Source organism: Phaenicophaeus curvirostris, chromosome 12 (assembly GCF_032191515.1).
Source record: "Phaenicophaeus curvirostris isolate KB17595 chromosome 12, BPBGC_Pcur_1.0, whole genome shotgun sequence".
In the NCBI taxonomy this organism is placed as follows: Eukaryota; Metazoa; Chordata; class Aves; order Cuculiformes; family Cuculidae; genus Phaenicophaeus; species Phaenicophaeus curvirostris.
Genome location: NC_091403.1, coordinates 13,456,986 through 13,477,152, shown reverse-complemented (window position 1 = coordinate 13,477,152; position 20,167 = coordinate 13,456,986). Strand labels below are relative to the sequence as shown.

The window sequence follows — 20,167 nt, the reverse complement described above, 5'->3', positions numbered from 1 at the left end:
ATCTCAAAGGTCTTTTCCAACCAAATGATTCTGTGACTGTATTCTGTATGCACAAACTTATACATTTACACACATGTGCATATGTATGTGAATATTTCCACGTGCTATATCCATGGGCTCAGTTCTGTGCTTCTGCTGGTACGGACACAACTGCTTGTAGTTATCTGTGCCTATTGCTTCCCTCAAGCCATGACTCGTACCTGGGCACGTTATCTGGCTTTATCACCTTCCACGTTCTTGAGGGATATGGAGGAATTCCAGTTTGCAACTGAAATTGTACAACAAGCTGCTTCATTTTTTTGATTTTCTGTTTCCACCACCCCTATCTTCCTCCTCCTAGTTTTGCATTAAAGAGGAGAATTTAATCCTGACTAATTTACACGTAGCTTACAATCCAGGGACTTGAAGCTTAAGCTTAACAAATACTGGCCTTGCATAATGCACAGATATTTAGCAGTGGTGCTGGTATGTGTCCAGAACAACTTCTTCAGGGCTGTAGTGAGTTCCACTACATCTTCAGCCTGGATGTCTTTATGACAGAAAGCAGAAACTAAGGTCTGGAACCACAGGGTAAAATTCCTGTCTGGGTTATTCAAGAGATCAGCCTGGAGGGTTTCTCATCACATTCTGTCCTGAAGTTTTGTATAATTCCTGAGCTTGGCTTAACAGTAACAACATTTCTAGATCACCAGCACAATTCTTTGTAATTTAAAGAAGCCATTAGGATTTTGGTGTGAAACAACTGATTTCTTGGTAAGCTCTGAAATCTCTGGTTTTTTGGTTCTTCTGCCTCAGTGTACCTATCTGTAAAACAGTATGTGATGTTCTTATGGCTAACTGGGGCTTAAGTGCTTTCAGAGCTGTGGGTAAACCACTAATTACTCACAGTTATTTAGTCCAAATTACAAAAGTCTGATATTTTCTCATATGCTGTATTAGTTCGGGGTAAATGTTTTGAAAATTCATTGATTTAGGCTTCCCTGGAGTATTTGCTGTTGGTTGTTTGTTTGATGATGGCTTTCTGTGTTGTGGTTAATACAGATGTTGCTGAACTGTGCTGTCTGTTTCTAGTTTTTGTGAATGTTCTTTTGGTTTAAATAGTGCAAAATCCTCTTTCCAGAAAGAAATGTGGAAATAAAACAGGATGCAGATACTGCTGTGATAACTACTTTGTTTCAGCATGTTCTACGTCATCACTCTTGGTATTGGGATTTATCTTGTCAGTACTTTCTGCCATACAGATCTGTGTTTTATAGACATACCAACATGCGTGTACACAAACCACACATGCACCCGCAGTCTCTTACATTACATTGTGAAAGAACCATAAGTTTGAAGTGTGTTGACTCAACTATTTAATGAGGTGCAATAAATCTTGACAAGACCAGCTGGCACTTGAGTCAGGCTTCTCATCTTTTTACCATTACATTGAAATGTGAACAACAGTGGAAAGAAATGTAATTCTTCTTTTTCTTTTTTTTGATACTCAGATCTGTAGCGCTGTATTGAAATCATCCACTTTCATGGAATGCAAAGCATGGTGGACGCTGTGGAAAATGTTAACAATGTAAAGGCCCCTTTTCCTGGTTCTTTTTCTCAAATTCTGAAAGTGTATTGATCTGACAGATCACGCAAGTGTGGTCAGCATTAATATCCCTGCAACGCACATTGGCTGAGCAGAGCAGCGCTGTTGAGTAATTGTACGCAGAATGAGTTTCAAATCTGGTAGAGGGATGTGCTGTACCTCCTGTTGCTCTTGCCCACACATCTCACTTTTCACCTTCTCTAGCACGCTGGTCTCTAGCAACTACTTCTCACCACCAAACCTTCACTAGGTTTGGCCCTGCCTGTCACCAAGCTCTTCTTGTGCTGCATGGCACCCCATGAAATCCTTCCCTCTTTCTCATTCTGCCCTAAGATCTTCTTCTCTCAAGCGGCATTGCTGGCTCCTTATAGCTCCCACCAGGTTCGGCAGGGTTGACTGCGTTCCATCATGCTTAGCTTCTTGAGTGCCTTTTTTTAAAAATACAAGCAGTGAAGCGGCTGAGACATTGAAGCACGTGCCATGGTTCCAAATTACCCATCTTAGCTTCTCATACAGGATTCCTTTTTAATGGACCAGATTTATTCTTGTAAAAAGAACTCTGTTCAAATAATATACTTCTTGGTTTGGGTGCATTTTGTTCCTGACAATGGCATCGTTCAATCTCCTTTATGTTTCCAGCCCCAGCACTTAATGCCAGTCTACCCTTAAGATATAATTTCTCCCAAACCAACTAGATGCCTCTGGATTCACTTGAGAAGAAGCACCTGAGCTTTGCAGTGTATCCCATAATGATAGCTGACATCTCCAAAAGTAATAACAATGCACCTCATTGCTTTGTGATTACAGCATTTGATGTGTGCTGGGCTCTGGTGCCTTGTGGAAGGAGATACATCCTGTAAAACAAAGTTGGACCCCCCTCTGGATGGCACTGAATGTGGCGCAGACAAGGTAATCAAAGTGCTCAGTAGTAATCACTTTGGTTTTACCAGCATTATCTATGAAATAATGTTTGCAAGATGTTCAGTATTTAGCATAAACTCATATTTTAGACCAATTCTCTAAGAGAAACTGCTCAATTAACAGCTGGGTTGGGTTAAGTCTTTCTGATTTATGTTACGTGTATTTCAGTAGCATCTGGAGATCTTGGTAGTGAGGTTCTTGTGGTCTAGATGTTCTACAGACACTGCAGGAAAAACTCCATGCCTTGCCCTGCTGAGTGCGCAGGCTGAGTACCCTGCAAGTCAGTTAGGTACTTGCTCACCCCTGGCACTTCTGTTCATTGCTGCTAGAGGTATTTCGTGAGTGAGGTGATTTTTCAGTGTAGGTAAGGCAATACTGTTCTTGGCAGTGTTTGAGGTAGAAATGTGGAGAGTGTTTAGGCTGACATTTGGAGAGTGGAGAAAGATGGGGAATAAAGAAGAGGCTGCTTAGAAACTTTGTAGTTTCTAAAAGTGGATGAAAATGCGTTGAGCTCAAATTCAGGGATGTTCAGTTGCTTTTGAAGTATCATTTGCAGTGTGTATACATACAGTCAAATGAGTGAGGAATAGGTGGACTTTCTAGAATCCAGATCAATGTAGAAAACTGTTAAAAGAAGCAAAATAAACTCTCGGATTAGTGGATCTCCCTGAGTGAAAATCACTGTTCCAGTAACTGGCTTCAGTGCCGTAAGGGTGGGAGTTCCTGAGGCTCAGCTGCTGCCTCCCAGCTGGCTGTGCTAATAGAAGTGGACTTAAATGAACGAGTTTAACCTCTGAAAACAGCTCTGCTAGCTGGTATGAGGTTTGTAAATGTACATGGTTGATTCTCCCAGTGTGACTGTTAACTTGTTAGTCTACAGAGGAATTGGACTGGTTTGGTAACTACCAGCCCCCTACTTCCCAGTATTGGATTCTAGTATTTTTTGTGTGTTGAATGGTTGAGGAGGCAATAAGGGGTAAAACTATAAGGTTTGTTGCTAAAATTGAAGTTTAGAGACCTTTTCTTTGCCTGCAAATAAAGATAAACAATGGCAAGAAAACTTGGGACCTGGAAAGCATGACAAGGGTATGAGACAAAAGATTTTTAGGGTCCTGATGATTCTTTCATAAGCTTAGCAGTGCTTACAGTATCTGATCCTGGACAGACCAGGAGAATAGGCCAAGTTTGCTGCTTGGTCAGGAGCCAGCACAACCTGTTAGAATCGAAGGTTGTTTGGGGCTTTAGCCAAATTAGGTCCAAAATACCTCAATTATTCTGTGCATACTGGGAATACTGCTGATTAAGACATTGCTTTGGGGAATAATTTCTTGGACTCAGTTTCTGTGAAGAGTGTGGCTTTAAGTCTTAGCACTTAGATAATTATCTGCTTTGTAAAGCAAGGGGCTTAATTCTGTGATATATTTTTTTAATGTCAGAATACCCTCCAGGGGTTCATTAAGGGTGACACTTACATTTCTGTGTTTCTCCTCCTCCCTTTCTCCTCCTCCCACTTCCATCTCACCGAAGCCTTGAATCTCTAGAAACTTGAACATAGGCTTGTTATAATGTCTCAGACATCCTTTTCGAGTCCACCTGTGCAGGAATGTTTGCAAGATCGGGGCTTCTTCCCAGCGTGTTCTAATACAATTGCATTTCAGTGGTGCCGAGCTGGGGAGTGTGTCAGTAAAACTCCCATCCCTGAGCATGTTGATGGAGACTGGAGCATGTGGAGTCAGTGGAGCATGTGCAGCCGGACATGTGGCACAGGAGTGCGATTCAGGCAGCGGAAATGTGACAATCCCCCGTAAGTATTCCCATCATGCTGATTTCATTTTGCATGCAGCACTTAGACAGTCCTTGCTGCAAGAGTACAGGGGAGAAACGGGCAGCAGAGCTATGCAGAGGACTTGAGAGGCTGCTTCTTCACAAGCAGCAACGACCAGGTCAAAATCTTGGAGTGATTCAGAGTGAAGTAGGTTCTGTGGAAGTGGCTTGAAGGGTTACCATTTGTAGTGGCCCACTGCAATGATTTATACATAGATACAGTTGAATTAAAGTTGTGTAGTTTGGCAGAAAAAAAATAAAGCTATGTTTTCTCTCCAGCACCGAAGTGAATGATGAGGGGTTGATCTGGGTCTACAGACTGAACTGAGTCAGGATGTCTTAGAGATCATTTTTGCAGTGAGTGCTGGTTCTGGGCTTGGGAAGCAGTAGAGTAGCTGACAGTGGTCATAGCTGTGTTGCTAAAGCACCTTGAGATACTCTGTACATCAGAATATGCTGCATATGAAAAGGAGAGTCTTCCCACACATGGAGTGCAGTGGGTGCTGTTTAACTCCTGCACGGTGACTGCAGGTAAGCCTGTGCTCTCTGCTTGGGCTTGGATTTTTTTCTGATTCAGGAAGAAATGTAAGTGATATTATCTCCCATGTGCCATCCTTCATCCCTTGGGTCAATGGAAGCCCACCTGGAAGTCTTTTCTTCCTATGGGAGGCCTGAACAGCTTATCAGGATGGCCACCTGAACTGGCCACCCCTGTTTGTGTGCGTGATAACTTTTGAGATCAACGAGAGTGCCCATAATCATTAGAGCAGCCCTCCAAGTTGTGTATCTCTAACTTTATTCATATTTTAAGGTTTTCTCCACAGAAAAAGCACAGGAAACTTTTGTTTTTAAATAGAGGCTGAAATTCTGCCTAGTAACATGAAGACATGCCTAAATGATGGATGTGCTCACACATTGCTGCTGCAGAGCTGCATTCGTATGAAAGGGATATTTTTGTTTATTCCTCTCCTTAAATAATGCTGAACTGCAATTGCATGTCTGTAATGTCCAGGGTTGATTTTTACCAGCTCATTTTCCTGAACAAAGGACTGAACTGGTTTCTTTACTGTCAGCTACAAGAGGTCTCTTTAACCACTGTGCTGACCAAACCTAAATCCTTTCATCATCGTTCCTTAAATTACAGGAAATGCGCCCTCCAAGATTGCACACTGATTTTAAAATTCTCTTGCTCGTATACATACTTGGCTGGGGATACACACGTGATCTTTTGCTTCAAATTCCTGGCATCAGCTCACTTCTTCTGCAGCTGGTTTATTCACCGTCCAAAAATATTGGCTAAGGGATTTATCTTTTATTTTATATGTATTTGGTCTTGGGATTCTTTCTAACTGGAATCTACTCCTGCCAGCTGACGTTTGAGCCTGTGGGACTATCAGTATTTTTAAACTATTTGCTTCACTGTTTGATTTGGTTTTTCCTCTCTGTAATTTCTGTGATCATTTGCATGCATCACCTCCAAAAGGTTGTAAGGCAGTGTGTCATGGGCCAGTTTACATGTGCAGACTTCTGAGTGGTACCACCTTGTGTTCTTGTCTGGTCTTTTGACTGTTGTCATACAGTGGGATTGAGGAGAAAACCAGTGGCTTAAAGAGAACATCAGAATGAGTTCTCCACCCTTTATCCGGTCCCCTCTTGTCATGTAAAAGGGTCACGGTAGTATAAATGGGCTCTGATTTCTTCAGTTCCATTAGTGGGTGGATTCTCTTGGCACAAATACAATGGAAGATGGCTGTGGAGTTGTCCACCAGGAGGTCTTGCACAGTCACTGTTTCAGGTGTGTGCCAGGGTAGGATTGAATTATGCTGTTTTTTTGAAAAAGCAGGCAGTGCTAGAGGCTGTGTTATACAGGGCTTGGGACCTGGGCTTACAGGGACCTTTCCCTTCAGATACATATGAAGAATCTGATAGAGATGATGCCCAAAGTCATGGCCTCAGCATTTGGAGAGGTGGAAGAGACACAAGGATGAAGTCATAAAAATGGAGTTAAATGGGAAAAGGCAGTCATATGAACAAGTAACCATATGCGGGAGACCAGAGAGAGTAACTGTTATTGTTTTTCTTCATCTTGCACCCTCAATATCCTCTTGCCAAACATGCCAAGAGACCTGTGATACTGGACCACTATTATAGAGGTCACTTAAGTAAAAGGTTACTGTAAATAATTCTGCATTCCCTGCGCAAAGAGTAACAGAGCAGAACATAATCATTTGTTGTCCATTTCTGTGATTGCTTGGCAGTGTCTGTTCATCTGCTTGTTCCTGAACCTCTTGAATAGATGCTTTATGTTCTACTAGAGTTTTACTATAGCGAGTCTAGTAGAAAGCAGCAACACACTACTGAATAAAGTATGATGCTGTTGGACAGGGGGAGCTGAGCTGGGAAGGTCTTGAGTGCATCATTTTTTGTTGGATTACTGGGAGTAGAAACATCCCCAATGTTTCTACCCCAATCAGGGTTTTCTGGTGTTTTGTGATTGATGAAATAAGTGCATCCAACTCTTTTATTTTGGGAGAAACTGCATCAGGAGGAAGCAGTTAATTTTAATCATTCATTAAAAAGGGAAGAGAGGCATGGTGGGAGTGGTGGGCGCTCAGAAAGTCTGTCACCTGATGGATTTGGCTATTACTGTGTTATTGCCAGTGAGCAGTATTACCAATAGCGAGAGCTGCTTGCTTCCCATCTGCATTGGCAAACTCCTAGGAAATCCCTCACATGTTAATGACATGTGAAGATTAAAGTCAAAGCAGCTACTGATGAGCACAGTAAATAGTAGTGCTGCTGTGTCTTCTGTTCCATGGCCATCGGCTTAACCTGCTCTCAAGAGAGCACTGTGTTGCTCTTTGGAAATGCTGACTGCTTTCTTTTTTGTTTTGGCTTGGTTTTTACTTTTTTCCTCTGTGAATGTGCACACAAATATGCACAGAGTCACTTAGGTTCGATGGCTGCATCCCTCTTGCTGTAGGCAGAGACACTGCTGAAACGAAAATTCATATGTGTCTTTGCACGAGTGCAGGGTTCACATGGGAAGAAGTTTGCATCAGGCTTCTTTTCATCTGGACTGAGTGTCTGTCTCATCCCGTCTAGGGCTGCAGACACAATCCTCCCAGAAGATTTCTGCATCGGTCTCAGCACATCTGCTGCCTGACACGTGCATGTGGCAGAGAAGAGATGTTAGCAGTGGAAGCACGTGTTTGTTCAGGCTGCTTTTCTGGTGACTCTCTGTACAGTGTGGTTGGAGATCAGCGTTTCCATTAGGAAAAAAACCAGCCTCGACACTTCTTCTGGGATTTATGGAACTACTTTGAAAATTTGATTGAGGCTGAAATGAGTCATAAAGCTCTTCTATGGAGAATCTAGTGTTTCTGTTGCACTGAATGCTGAATTCATCAAGTCCAGAATAGCTAGGAAATCAGAGATCCAGTCCTATGGCCAGTATGTAAATGAACGGAGCAACTCTTGCTAGGACTGACAAAAATCAGTCATATACAATGAGAGCCTTTGTTTCCAATTAGCTTAGTGATATAATCCGATGTTCATCGCTCTTCTGGGAGGGAGCAGGGAAGAAGCTTTTGGAATGAACTGCCATACTGCTAAAAACTGGAATTTGGCTGGAGTTGCTCTTCATAGCCATCTGTTAAAGAAGAGTAAGAACATGACTTTATCTGTCTTTGCTGATTAGAGCAGGAGAGATAGGTATGTGTCAAGTTCAGGAGTATCAGCAAGTAGCTAAAGAAATTATCCATTCGGATAGCTAAGTCTTTTCCTAACTTGGTTTTTTTTTGTTTTTTGTTTGTGTTTTGTTTTGTTTTGCAAAGAAAATATAGGCTATTAATGAGAGTGAGTTTTCCTTCTTCTCTGGGGAATCATAAAGAATAAAGAATAAATAGATTTTGCAGGTGCTTAATCCTGAAGTTGCATTAGTGGTTTTTCCTGCATGTTTAAAAAACAACTGTGTAAAATGGCATGGTTTTCATGGATGGAGATTATCTGCTGCACATATTTGTTTCTGGATGCCCTAACAGTGCAGGTTATAGCTACTTTGTTATTTTAGTTTCAAACTGCTGGAAGCAGAATGTCAGAGGACTCATGCTGAAGAGATGTTTGCTGTGCCTCATTGTTACGAGTATTAACTTTGGTATTTGTGGTGAAACCAAAAATTATCTTCTGAACTGCCTGACTGTGCAAATGTAACTATTACTTAGACTTCAGGTGTCATGCTCAGTGCACCTTCCAAAGCCTAACCTGCAAAGTCACCATTATTTAAGTAACCTGTCCCAAGTCACAGGAAAAGTTAGTCAGAGTTCAGGTCTGATGTCACAGCAGAACACAAAGTTTGGGAGTGCCTTACTGGTAGTGTTCTGAAACTGCTGGTACACACATGCATTTTCTCCACTCTCAGGGAATGCCTGAGAGGAAAGATTTTTTCTGCTATTTCAAGAATTGCCTCAGACAGGGACACTTAGGTGAAAGTGTGTGTGGGTAGCTGTGCAGTTCCTACTGACCCTGGTTTGTCTTTCCTGTGATAGCCCAGGACCAGGTGGGAAGAACTGCCGGGGAGCCAGCGTAGAGCACACTGTATGTGAGAACTTACCATGCCCTAAAGGTGTGCCGAGCTTCAGAGACCAACAGTGCCAGGCCCATGACAGATACAACAACAAGAAGAAAAGCCTCCTGACAGCTGTCATTGTTGATGGTAAGTTTTTTCCATCTTCCTCAGTATTTCTTTGCTGTTCTTTCTCAGCGGCTTCTCAACACATCTTTATTTCATCTGCAAGACTCCCCATTTGTTGGTGAGAAGGCTCCATTATGTTCCCCATAGCTACAGCTGAAAGACTAATTACAATTAGTTGTTCTTGGTGCTGCCCTGCTGTTCTTTTAGCCTTCATAACAGAAGAGACAGAGCATTCAGTTCTTTACTCATCTGCTTGTAATTGGAGGAGAAGTGCCTTAACTGGATTCCCAGTCTGAATAGGCAGGTATTTGGGAATGGAAGTTTAAGAATTAGAAAGTTCAAATTCATTTGGAACTGAAAAAAGAGAAGGATTCCTTGGGACGTTTTTGATGTGTGTTGATTCTGGGCATTTCAGCATGTTTGCCTATCCTACTTACATTCCTGTAATGCTTCCTTTGCTGGATCTTGCTGTCAATCTACTATTCAACCAGATGCTGGGGGGATATGGAAAAGGATTATAATAACATCCTCTCTGCAGGAACAAACATCTTTTGCTGCACTCTACTGAAAAACAGACAAGAGTAGTTTCACATGGTCGTTTTAAAGACATGCTTGAACAACGGAAGGTGGTGTTGAAACTTAATACAGGAAGATCAAACACTGGATAAACCTTTCCTATGCTAGCACTGACAGGTTAGGTCTGACACCAGGACAAGCGTACAGACAGCATTGCAGTTCCCATAGCTGACTCTCCAAGACCACAGTTCCTTCAGATGTCCCAGGAGACTGGCTGGTTTTGCTTTTTGTTCCCCTCTGTACCCTCCCCAGATAGTTTTACTAGGTGAATGCACAATGCAGAGCAAAACATGTTTCCTTTTGAATGTCTATAGGTTCATCCTTGGATGAAGCCTGTGAGTAGCAAAGTCAGCTCCAACGGAAAATATCTGTTACTTAAACAGATGGCAAATGCAGTCAGCACACCCTGACATCGCTGTGTGCTGCCAGTTAATACAGATCTTTGAAAAAGCTTTTTTACTTAATTCCTCCTCTAGTTAAACACAATAGTGACTTTTCTGAAGTGAGATCTAAATATATAATACAATGATTGCCATTAGCATGGATGAAAAATGCAACTTTTCTCTACTGATGATCTCTACTGTATTTATTCTTCTGAAATCACAGGCTGTAGCCTGAATTTTGTCAGAGATGCTCACATGGTGACCTGGTCATTTGTATCAGGCTGCTGAATGTTCCCTCTAAAAACCTCTTTCATTTGCAAACATACATAGAAGTGGACTGACTAAATTATATTCTATGTCTTAAAAGACCAATCTCATCAGTGTAGCCCTTTGAACATTGATATTTTAAAGTGGAGATATGGCAGTCCTAAATTGAAAGGCTTGTGTTCCTTCAAAGATGAGAATACCAGCAGATACCTTTCCAAATCCATTCATGTAGAGACTGCATCACTGTTGCCTCAGACACTTGTTTGTGCTGTTGCTAAAGGCAGTTGCTTTTGTATTTCTTTTTCCAGATAAGCCATGTGAGCTTTTCTGCTCTCCTTTGGGGAACGATTCCCCTGTGCTGGTGGCAGACAGAGTCGTTGATGGTACTCCATGTGGGCCTTATGAAACCGACCTCTGTATACATGGCAAGTGCCAGGTGGAGTAACTTTCATTTCTTTTATTTCTAGGGTTACGCGTAGTCTGGGCAGCTGTTTGTATCCTAGAAGAAGAGGCATCCATGTGGGTGGCTGGGAGGCTGTCTCTGAGCTTAGAGGGCAACCCTATTTTATAAGACCTATTGCAAGCGCTCCACGGCCCTGTCTCTTGGTCTTAGAATTATGATAAATGCCCAAAGTATGTTATTATTTCTGAACAGCTGGGAATGTTCAGTGATTGCATTTGCTTGTTTGTAGTCATGAAATGGCCTGGGTGGGAAGGGACTACTGTGGGGAGAGCAGATGGGAGTGGAAATCTGGCTTGCTTAACTGCTTCATTTTGGCTATTAGAGGAATCACGAAAAAACCCACCACTGCTGCAAACGGATTATAAATTGTCACTAGCCTGTTGCAAGTGTTACATTACCAGCATCATGATGCTTTTCAGGTCTGCATGGTTCCTGTCTAGGAATACTAAGAAAGCTTTTCAATACCAGTTGCTCCTTTGCTCCTGCAACTCATAAGCCAGTAGCTTCTACAGTGTGATTCTTGTTAATTGTATAACTAGATAATGCCAAGGTGAGTTACTTTTCCCTAAGTAAGAAAAAGATTTCCTTTCTCCCACCAACTGGGTTTTAAAGCTCCACCCAATAGAGCATGTAGGTTTGAAGGAGCAGATCCTGCAGCCCAGAGCACAGCCCAAACCTGTTTTCATTTTCTTGCTTGGATTACATGAAGAGCAAACGAGAGAGAATGTAGGGTAGGCTTTCTTCTGCCGTCCTGCAAAGGGACAGTCAGTGTCCCCCGGAATTACTGGACTGACTGGCCAAACCCTGAACATGCTTGTTCCCTTCTGTCTCTGGTCAGGCAAGTCAAGAATGGAAATGAAGAGGACTCTGTTCAAGAGTCTTTGGATTTTATTCTCTTTAATCTGGAGCAAAGGTGTCATAGCCTGTAACTATTGTGATGATGGTTATTTCTCTCTAGACAAATTGCATAAGGACCCAAAATTAGGTGTGAGAGATCTTTGTAAAACAAGTCTTTATGGTTTGCTAGGCAGGGAGGCAGTTTGTAATACAGCACATTGAATGCCTAGGGAGGCCATCCCTTAGAGCTGGTGTTTCAGATTCCTTGAAAATTAAGTGGAGTTGTGTAGACCTGTAGTAACTGGAGATCTAAGGTTTTGACAAGAGAAGGAAGAGAAGAAAGTGTTTATTTAAAGCCCATAAATTACAGGAAGTAATTTGGAATGGATGCACCCAGCAATGTGTTGCAGGAGGAGTCAAGTCATTTGTCATGGACACTACGACAGGGCAGACACTTAATGTTTTTTTTTCTCTCCTAATCATGTAAAGTTTACTGCATGCTCGTTAGTGATGTGAAAGACAGTTGAGTTGGCTACTGCAACATAGCAAGTGTTGAATTCTTCCTGCCAGTTCTTCCTTTAAGTTTATCCTTGTCTGCATTTGTATCTTGTGCCAGAAGTTTATCTTTTCAGTATTATTCACCAGAGCAGCTTTCTAGCATCAGTCTTTAATTCCACTGCCTTCACTGGAGATAAGCTGGTTTGCCCTGGGAGCACAAGGCACACCAAATTTGGTGTTGTTTCTGATTTCCTTGGGCAGTGATGAAGAACTACCAGGTTTTATTGCTTTGAGCTTTCCAGGCAGGGAGGTAGATGAACACGATAATCATCTGGGTATGAGAAGCTTTAGGGACATAAAGCAGCTTTACTAATAGCAGTGTGATGAGATAAGTGAAAATTTGTTACCTGGATTGAATTTTGCCCTGCTGCACGAGACACTTCACACTGTTTCTTGCCAAATGCTGCTGAAGAGGTGTGTTTAATTCAGTTCTTCTAATTTATTCAGATGAGAATCTGAACAGTGCATTACTGAGGAACCAGCACAGATTTGACTCTGTATATGTTCTTTAATACAAAGTGCTTTGCATAGAGCTGGGTTCATGTGCTTCCCTAGTTACTTATTTTTAACCTGTTTTTAGATGTATCTGAAAAAAAACCCTGCAAAATTCATTAATAACCTTTTATAGTAAGGCCAGCTGTGCACCTCCAGCTGTGCACCATTGACCATTACACTGGGCTCGCCAACTTTACTGCTCCAAACATTCAGATCAGCCACAAATGGTAAATCAGACGTTATGGCAAAGTACGTTTACTTCTTCCAGTGAGGAGCAGTAGCTAGCTCCTTTCCAAAGGAAAGCCATTATGAACACAGAGCTTTGGAGGTACATCATGAAAAGCAAATTGCACTCTTAAGTCAGGGGCAGCTGCCTTTAACCGTGCAGAGAGTTGATGACAGCTGCAGAACATTCAGTCCATTTGCCACTGACTGAGGGAAAATGCAAAACCATCAATTCAAGCTGAGCAGATTTGAAAGCCTTGTGAACTCATTTATAATGTTCTTCTGCCTTATATGCAGTTTAGAGCTGAGAATTGCCATATGTGACTGTGTACCCCATTTGCCACAGATACTTGTCTAACTGGCTGCCTATTAAACCAGTTTAATCGGCATATTCATTTAATTACCTTTCTCCTCATTTCTTTACCCAGTGCAGACAAAGCTTCGCAACCAGCATTGCAGGGGGCCTGGAGAAGAGAATAAGTGCTGAAATCAGAGGGTGGTATTAATGATATTTGTTTTCTTGTGTAATCCTTGTAGTTAAAAGGCTCTCAAAGAGAGGAATGACACATTGCCAGTGTAACAAGCTAATTAGCAGTAACTATTGCCTGTGAACATCTAGTCCAGGAAATGTAATAGCTCTTTTCCCTTCAGCAGTAGATGCTCCCAAATGAAACTCATGCATCATTGTTGCGTGATGAATGAGTGTAGATGAACATGGAAAAGAACAAAATAGTTCTTGCAAGGAAAGGGGATTTTGAGAAGGGAAGCAGGAACAGATTCTTTGAAGTCTCAAAATACCGTAACTGCAATTGGACATTTAGGGAGGAAAGTTTTCCTTTGATTGTACTTTGTGAACTTATTACAGTTTCATTTTAAAGCCACGAGCTAAGCTCTGATTTGAGCAGTGTGAAAGAAGCCTTTTGGTGTCAGCCTCACTGTCCCCAAATGGAAATCATCATAAGCAGCATCGTTGTATTGATTATTTACACTTGAAGGCAGCAGGAGTGAGTAAACAAGAGCAGACTGGTACATCTGAGCAGGAGGAGAGTGCATGCTCATTTAGGCTTTGCAGCCTCTCCCTTTCATCTCCTTCCACAGTTTGCATTCTCTAGCATGGACATTGCAGTCATGGTGAGGACAGGGTAGGGAAGTGCAATGTGTAGCTAGCTCTGATTGCTTTTATCTTCTCATATTTCTTTTCAAATGACAAGTGGCTTTCGGAGAGAGGATTCCCTGAGGATGCTGTTCTTCCTTAAGACTGTTTGGTGTATGTTTCATGAGTCAACATTCAGGGCAGCAGTGCACTTTCTAACCTCCTGTTCTTCATGCCATTTGTGCTGCTGATGTTAGTAGAAAACTGCTGGCAGAGCTAGACCTAAAAAACGTGTCAGATGTCACACAGCAGTGGTGTGGGGAGAAGACAAGCTGCTCAGCTGACTGTCATGATGCACATGACTTTAAGCTGGCTTTTCTTAAAGGAGGATTAGTCTGAAACTCATGACAGCATGAGAACTTTATAGTGGGGACTACAGATTGTACTTCAGGCTGTAATTGAATGTCTCTTTGAAAAGAGAGACCTCCTGTGTGGTGGAACCAGGCTAGGGGTCAAGGGCAGTCTTTGCTGTGATTTAAAAATTTAAGATGTGAAGGTGTTTTGGCTCTATCTACAGTTTTCTCCTTAATGTTTTGTTGTGTCATGGCTACTTTGAATGTGCTGGTGAAACTACAGTCCATTCAATGATGACAAGCTGCACGTTAGGCTGTCCTAGCACAATAAAAATATTACAGAATGACTTTCTTCCACAAGTGATTGTCATACAGTACAGTATGAAAGGGGAGCACAGATTTGAAAATGGATGCATTTTCAAAATTAGTTTTTGCAAATTGGATGGACAGAGTGTTTGAAGTGGGCCATGACTGGTGGGGGATAACTTGCAGTTGTCTACTGGACGTATTGCTGGCAGACAGTTTTCTACATATCTACTTTTTGCATTTCATTGATGCACAGCGTTCTGGCTGTGTCTGCAGGATTGGGAAATGACAGGAGGACATTTGCTGAATTGACTGTCTGCGTGGGCTCCAATCCTTCACACAAAATTTTTGGTCCAATAGAAGTAGAAGTAACTTATGGAAGAACTGCTTGATTAGAGATCTGGGCTCACCCTCTTGTACAAATCCTGACAGAAACCCACAATCCTCCACGAGGGCAGTCGTGTTTAAAACAAAGAATAAGAATTCTCTTACCCTCAGATCTGGATATCAGTTGCTCACATATGTACGTTCCTGTTTCATGTACTCCATCCGGGGAGGTGTCAGTGGACACTGAATATTATGGGCAGAAAAAAATTGGCAGTGTAGATGAACCTGTCATAGCCAGCATGCTCTGTACATGATTAATTTGTAAAATGGTACATGTTGCATCAATATTTATATTTGATCCATTGAGACAGTTAGTTGAGCATATGGGAAACATTACAGTTTTGTGAGCCTCCAATGTCATTTCTTACACAGGGTGGGTGTATATAACAAAAATAATTCTGTTCATATAGCAAAACATACTCACGCAGGCTGTATTAATTGAGCTCTTGCACAGCCATTGAAAATACAAATAAAAATATAATTAAAAAATATCCAAGCAATACAGAAAATAATTCACACACAGGAATCCAAATGATGTGTATTCAGAAGAGAAGAGGAGTTTTCCTATGCTGGAGCCAGCAATGACTGAAGCTGGAAATACCACCCAACAAGCAATATTTTCAGATGTTTAATTATAAAAATGAGAAGAAGGGGGAGGGAGAGGAAGAGGGGTGGACTGCAATATCAGCTCAAAGAAAACGAATTTCAGGCCTTTGGCTCAGTGAATGGGCAGTTGCCCGCCAGTTTAATGGTTAATTGATAGTTCCAAACCGTGGTGTCAGAGCAGGAGACTGTCTGGGTTGAAGAGCATAAAGAAACCTGTGGATGTAGTTGTGACTGTCCATGCTGAGGACTTAGAGCACCAAAAGTTTAAGTCTTTAAGTTTCTTGCCAGCATTCCTATGTTTTAATATGGGCAAGTGACTGGCTTTGGTTAAAATCCACTTCGTCTTTGTCCAACTGATGCTGTTAATAGCAGTACTGCAGCACTGCAGGCTTTCAACAGCTAAGGCAGGCCGGAGCTGGAACTCCTGGGTGGTGTCAACATCAGTCCCTTTGCCAAAGTTACGGATATCACTGTCCAAGTCCATGTTGGGTGGTGCAGGGAAGCTCCGTGAGTCCAAGAACAGGACTGACAGTGGTGAATGCTCCCACGGACTACTGAACAGGGCTGGCCTGTTACACCAGGCTGACGTTTTACTTTTTATTCTTCCTTCTGAACACGGATGAGCTCCAAATGCCCTACTCACTCTTTCCTGGATCATCTTGGTAAGAATACAAAACTGCCTCCCTTCTCCCTATTCCATTCAACACTGATGGGACTGAAGTATCCAGCTGTCGCTGGGTGGACTGGTCCATGGACTCAGTCTGCTCAGCTGCAGGGTAACTCTTGTGTCAGAGAACACACAGGGTGTTACTTACAAGGTCCTTCTTTCTTCAGAATGTAAAGCTTCCCCTTTCTGCCTTTCTACTTTTTAATTTAAAAACTTGCCTGACCCTGGTTGCTCTGCTGGGCTGTGCTGAAAGCAGCACAAAACAAGTTAGAGATGGTAAAGGTCAAATAATTCCCTTGAACTATTTGTATTTTAAGGAATTTTTTTCTGCATTATGAAAACTTGACTTTTTAGCAGTGAAACTTGGGATTTTCCCTTTGCATAGAGATAATTAAGCCCTCACTTACCCAAAAGCTTTCTGCAGGTTGAGGACAGCTCTATCTATTTTAATGACTGACTGTGTAATACATATAGCGTACAGCTTAATGTCGTTGAGAGGCTGATGAGGTACAGACTCAGCAGACCTTCCCCCTAGTCTGGTGAAGCTTTGGCCCCCAGTGCTGGAATCTCAAGGGTTTTCTCACGTTGGGTAAAGCTGGATATATCTCTCAATTAACAGCCCAAGGACTGCTGGCAGACGTTTTTGTCCCAGGAAGGGTGATGCTCACTGTGTTTTTCTTCCTCACCCTTCCAGCCCTCTCTCTCCCTCTCTGCACTTGTTTTAAGAGTGGCAGCATTTTCAGTGGGAGGTGTTTTCAAAGGACCTGAGTGACCAAGGTGGTCACTTTGATGTGTTTCTAAATGACTTTGCAGCTTTTGGAATCCATTGTGGAATCTTAAGAAAAGCTGTTTCATTGCATACTGTCATTAAATACACTTCTGCTTTGGAAATGATTGGAAGGCTTGGGGAGGGGGAAATGGGTTCTGATGTTTGTGTAGACAAGGTGCTTCCAAGGTATTTTCCTCCCATAAAGTGGCAAGAGCACACCAATGTTCATCTTGGAGCCAGGAAAGAAAACTGTTTTATTCTCCTAAAGAAGCCGGTTTGTGACCCAAATCTGATGGGAACTTTCATCCACAATCCCTGGATAGAAGGAAAAGTCTGCCCTGTGAATGGGAGGGATGGTGCCAGTTCCTCTACTCAAGGGAATTAAGGTGAAGATGAAAGTTAAAAAGCAGCAAAGGTTTTGAGAGGTATATTTGTGGGTTCAGTGCGTGCTCTTCCCATGCCTGAGGGTCTATCAGTCAAAGTGTGTCAGTGACCTAGTAAATGTGGGAGGAAATGACTTTTCTTGAACCCCAGTGTGGGAAGAGGAAGGACTTATTCTTTCAGAGGCTTTGCTGGCTTGCACTGGTTTACGTTATCTGGGAAATTGCAGTGTAAATGCAAAGCATGTAATTGCTAACTCCCCATTCTTTGCCTTGCCTCTGTTATAGTCCTACAGACTCCTCATATAAGCACTGGGAATAAGTGTGGTTCAACACTCATTAGAGTCCCTTTATTCATTTGTGTGTTCACATAGTGCTAATAACAATGTGGTGCAATAAAAGATAGCACTGGAGTCTGAAATTAAATGCAGCTTTTCCAGTACCTCAGCAGGGTGGCAGGCAGGCATATATTTCCAGCTGCCTTTCAGCAACCTTATTAATAAATCATCTCTATTTTCCTGGAAGGAGAACTGCTGGGACATCCTTCTGTTTTGGGGGCAGAATCATATTCAATATCCCAAAATTATTTGTTGGACATGGTTATGAATTTAGACTTGAGAATTACAACTGCCAGAAACTCCATGGTCTTCTTCCTACCTTCTTGTAATTCCCATTTTTTTTTTCTGCAGTTCTTGTCCACCAGCTTACATGTTGTTCTAGTTAATGAGCAGCATTTCCCCTGTATGTGCTTAGGATGATCATCCTTTCTCAGCATGTGTCTGTCTGTAATGATTTACCCAGATGAACACTGCATCGGAACACATCTGAATGCTGGCAATCTTTGATCCGTGTAACACATCTGGACTTCAGCAGTGGCCAGTGTCTTCTGAAACAAGGGAAACGTTTGAGTCCAGGTCCAAATTACATTGCTTACACGCAGACAGTCTCAGATAAACAGCCCAAGTTCTCTTAGTATTTTCCCGCTTAACCTATTTTTCAATATGTTTGTTGTTTTGATTGTTCCCTAAGATATCTCTCCAACTTTCTTCTGGCTTTGTTATAAGAAGGCAAGGAAAGGAGAGACCCAACAGCCTTACTCAAATAATTATTACTGACAGTCTTGCTAACTCACTTGCCAAGAAATTGTTTATCGACAGAGAATAAATAATCTTTAACTTGTTTTTAACAGTAGAATCTCTGCTAATAATTTGCATGATGATAACTCATATTGTATAAATTTATGTTGTAAGACTGAATTGCTGATTATTTGGGGATTCTAATTGGGGCAGAAAACTATTTACATAGACTAATGATGATTGGTCTTATTAGCTTCACGTTCTACAAATATGCAGTGTTCACTGTCATAGCCTGTAAATGGTTTGTGAATAAGGAAGATTACCATGACAGTCTGTATAGCTACAGGGAGGATACTGTGACTATTCTAGTAATACCTCTCTGCGGAAGCAAAGCCACAGATTTTTATTGTAAAACATTTAGATAGGTCTAGAAAATTAAGAAAATACCATTAAAATGAAGCTTTATGTAAAATTGTTAGGTTTTTTTTTTAATGGAATGTCTAAGCTTAATGCCATGCAAGCACCTGGGAAATTTCGTAGTTATCTAAGCAATCTTTTGCATTGCAGGAGATCTTTTATCAGGTATTGCAAAAGTGTAATCAGAACTGAATGTTCCACTCTCCATTAAGAACCACATCCAGACCAGCTCTTTCAGTGAGCAGAACACTGGAACTTGTAACACCATTCTGAATTTTTGTGTGGGGAAGAGCTATGACCAGGGTTCTGGTTACTTGGTTTAGTTTTCATTTAAGGAAATCACATTTTTCTCTTCTCTTCACTAAGCATCACAGTAGTGATCCATTTCTCTGGGATGCCTTTGAGCTCATCAGATGGAAATTGCTATACAAACATGAAACATAGTTTTAATCTGTTGTGTTTGAAGGAAGTTAAAGTGGATTGGTGTGAAATCTGTTGTGGTATCCAGAATAACATGTGTTTTTGAAACTCTCTTTCATTAAGTCTTCTTAATCAAAGTTCATGCTCTTAGTCTTCAAGAAGGGAATTGCTGAAAAACCAACTCAACACTGTTCCAATTGAGCGCTCACCTGATTCACGGTATTCTCTTCCCATTCAGGTTTTCAGTCAGTTGTTAATCTTAGTCTTGACCTCAATGTTTGGAGATATTTTAACCTTGCAAATAATGGGGACCTCTGGTTGTTGTCATTAGAAAATTGGCTGCGATGGAATCATTGGCTCAGCTGCCAAAGAGGATCGCTGTGGAGTCTGCAGTGGTGATGGCAAAACCTGTAAAGTGGTGAAAGGCGACTTCAACCACACCAAAGGGATGGGTGAGTAACCCTCAGCAGCGTTTTAGTGGAGCGGAGGCTCTTTTAACTGCTTGAGGAGCATTAAAGAGTGGCAGTAAACTCTTCTTCTTGGATAGCATTGGACTCATCTGCTCTAGTAAACACATAAGAAACAATACAAAACCCAGCTCAATTCAAATGTGATATTCTGTATGCCTCCTATTCAGTTGCCCAGATAGCAGCCATTGACTCTGTCTGAAATTCAGAATGAAGTTGTTTCTCATTTTGAGTGCTATTGGTGCTGCTCGTTTTAAATAAGACACAAAATCCTTCCTCCTTTCAGTGGGAAGGAGATCTGATTTCAGCACCATCTTTGAGCAGTTTGGGCGCTCAGAATAATGCGTGTTGCAGGAGATTCATGTTATAATGAGGATATCTCAGCTAAATGAAAGAACT

At 41.8% G+C, this 20,167-nt stretch overlaps 2 protein-coding genes across 2 annotated transcripts in view; both read left to right on the top strand.

Moving 5' to 3' along the window:
* LYSMD4 (LysM domain containing 4) overlaps window positions 1–20,167 on the top strand; it is a 106,201-nt gene that overhangs the window by 267 nt on the left and 85,767 nt on the right. The gene's annotated exons all lie outside the window — the stretch shown is intronic.
* Window positions 1–20,167, top strand: part of ADAMTS17 (ADAM metallopeptidase with thrombospondin type 1 motif 17) — a 173,220-nt gene that overhangs the window by 95,749 nt on the left and 57,304 nt on the right. The window contains exons 11-15 of the mRNA XM_069867039.1: window positions 2,393–2,494; window positions 4,165–4,310; window positions 8,878–9,044; window positions 10,558–10,685; window positions 19,633–19,753. Of these exons, the coding sequence (XP_069723140.1) occupies window positions 2,393–2,494; window positions 4,165–4,310; window positions 8,878–9,044; window positions 10,558–10,685; window positions 19,633–19,753 (664 nt within the window). The remainder of the gene's footprint in view (window positions 1–2,392; window positions 2,495–4,164; window positions 4,311–8,877; window positions 9,045–10,557; window positions 10,686–19,632; window positions 19,754–20,167) is intronic.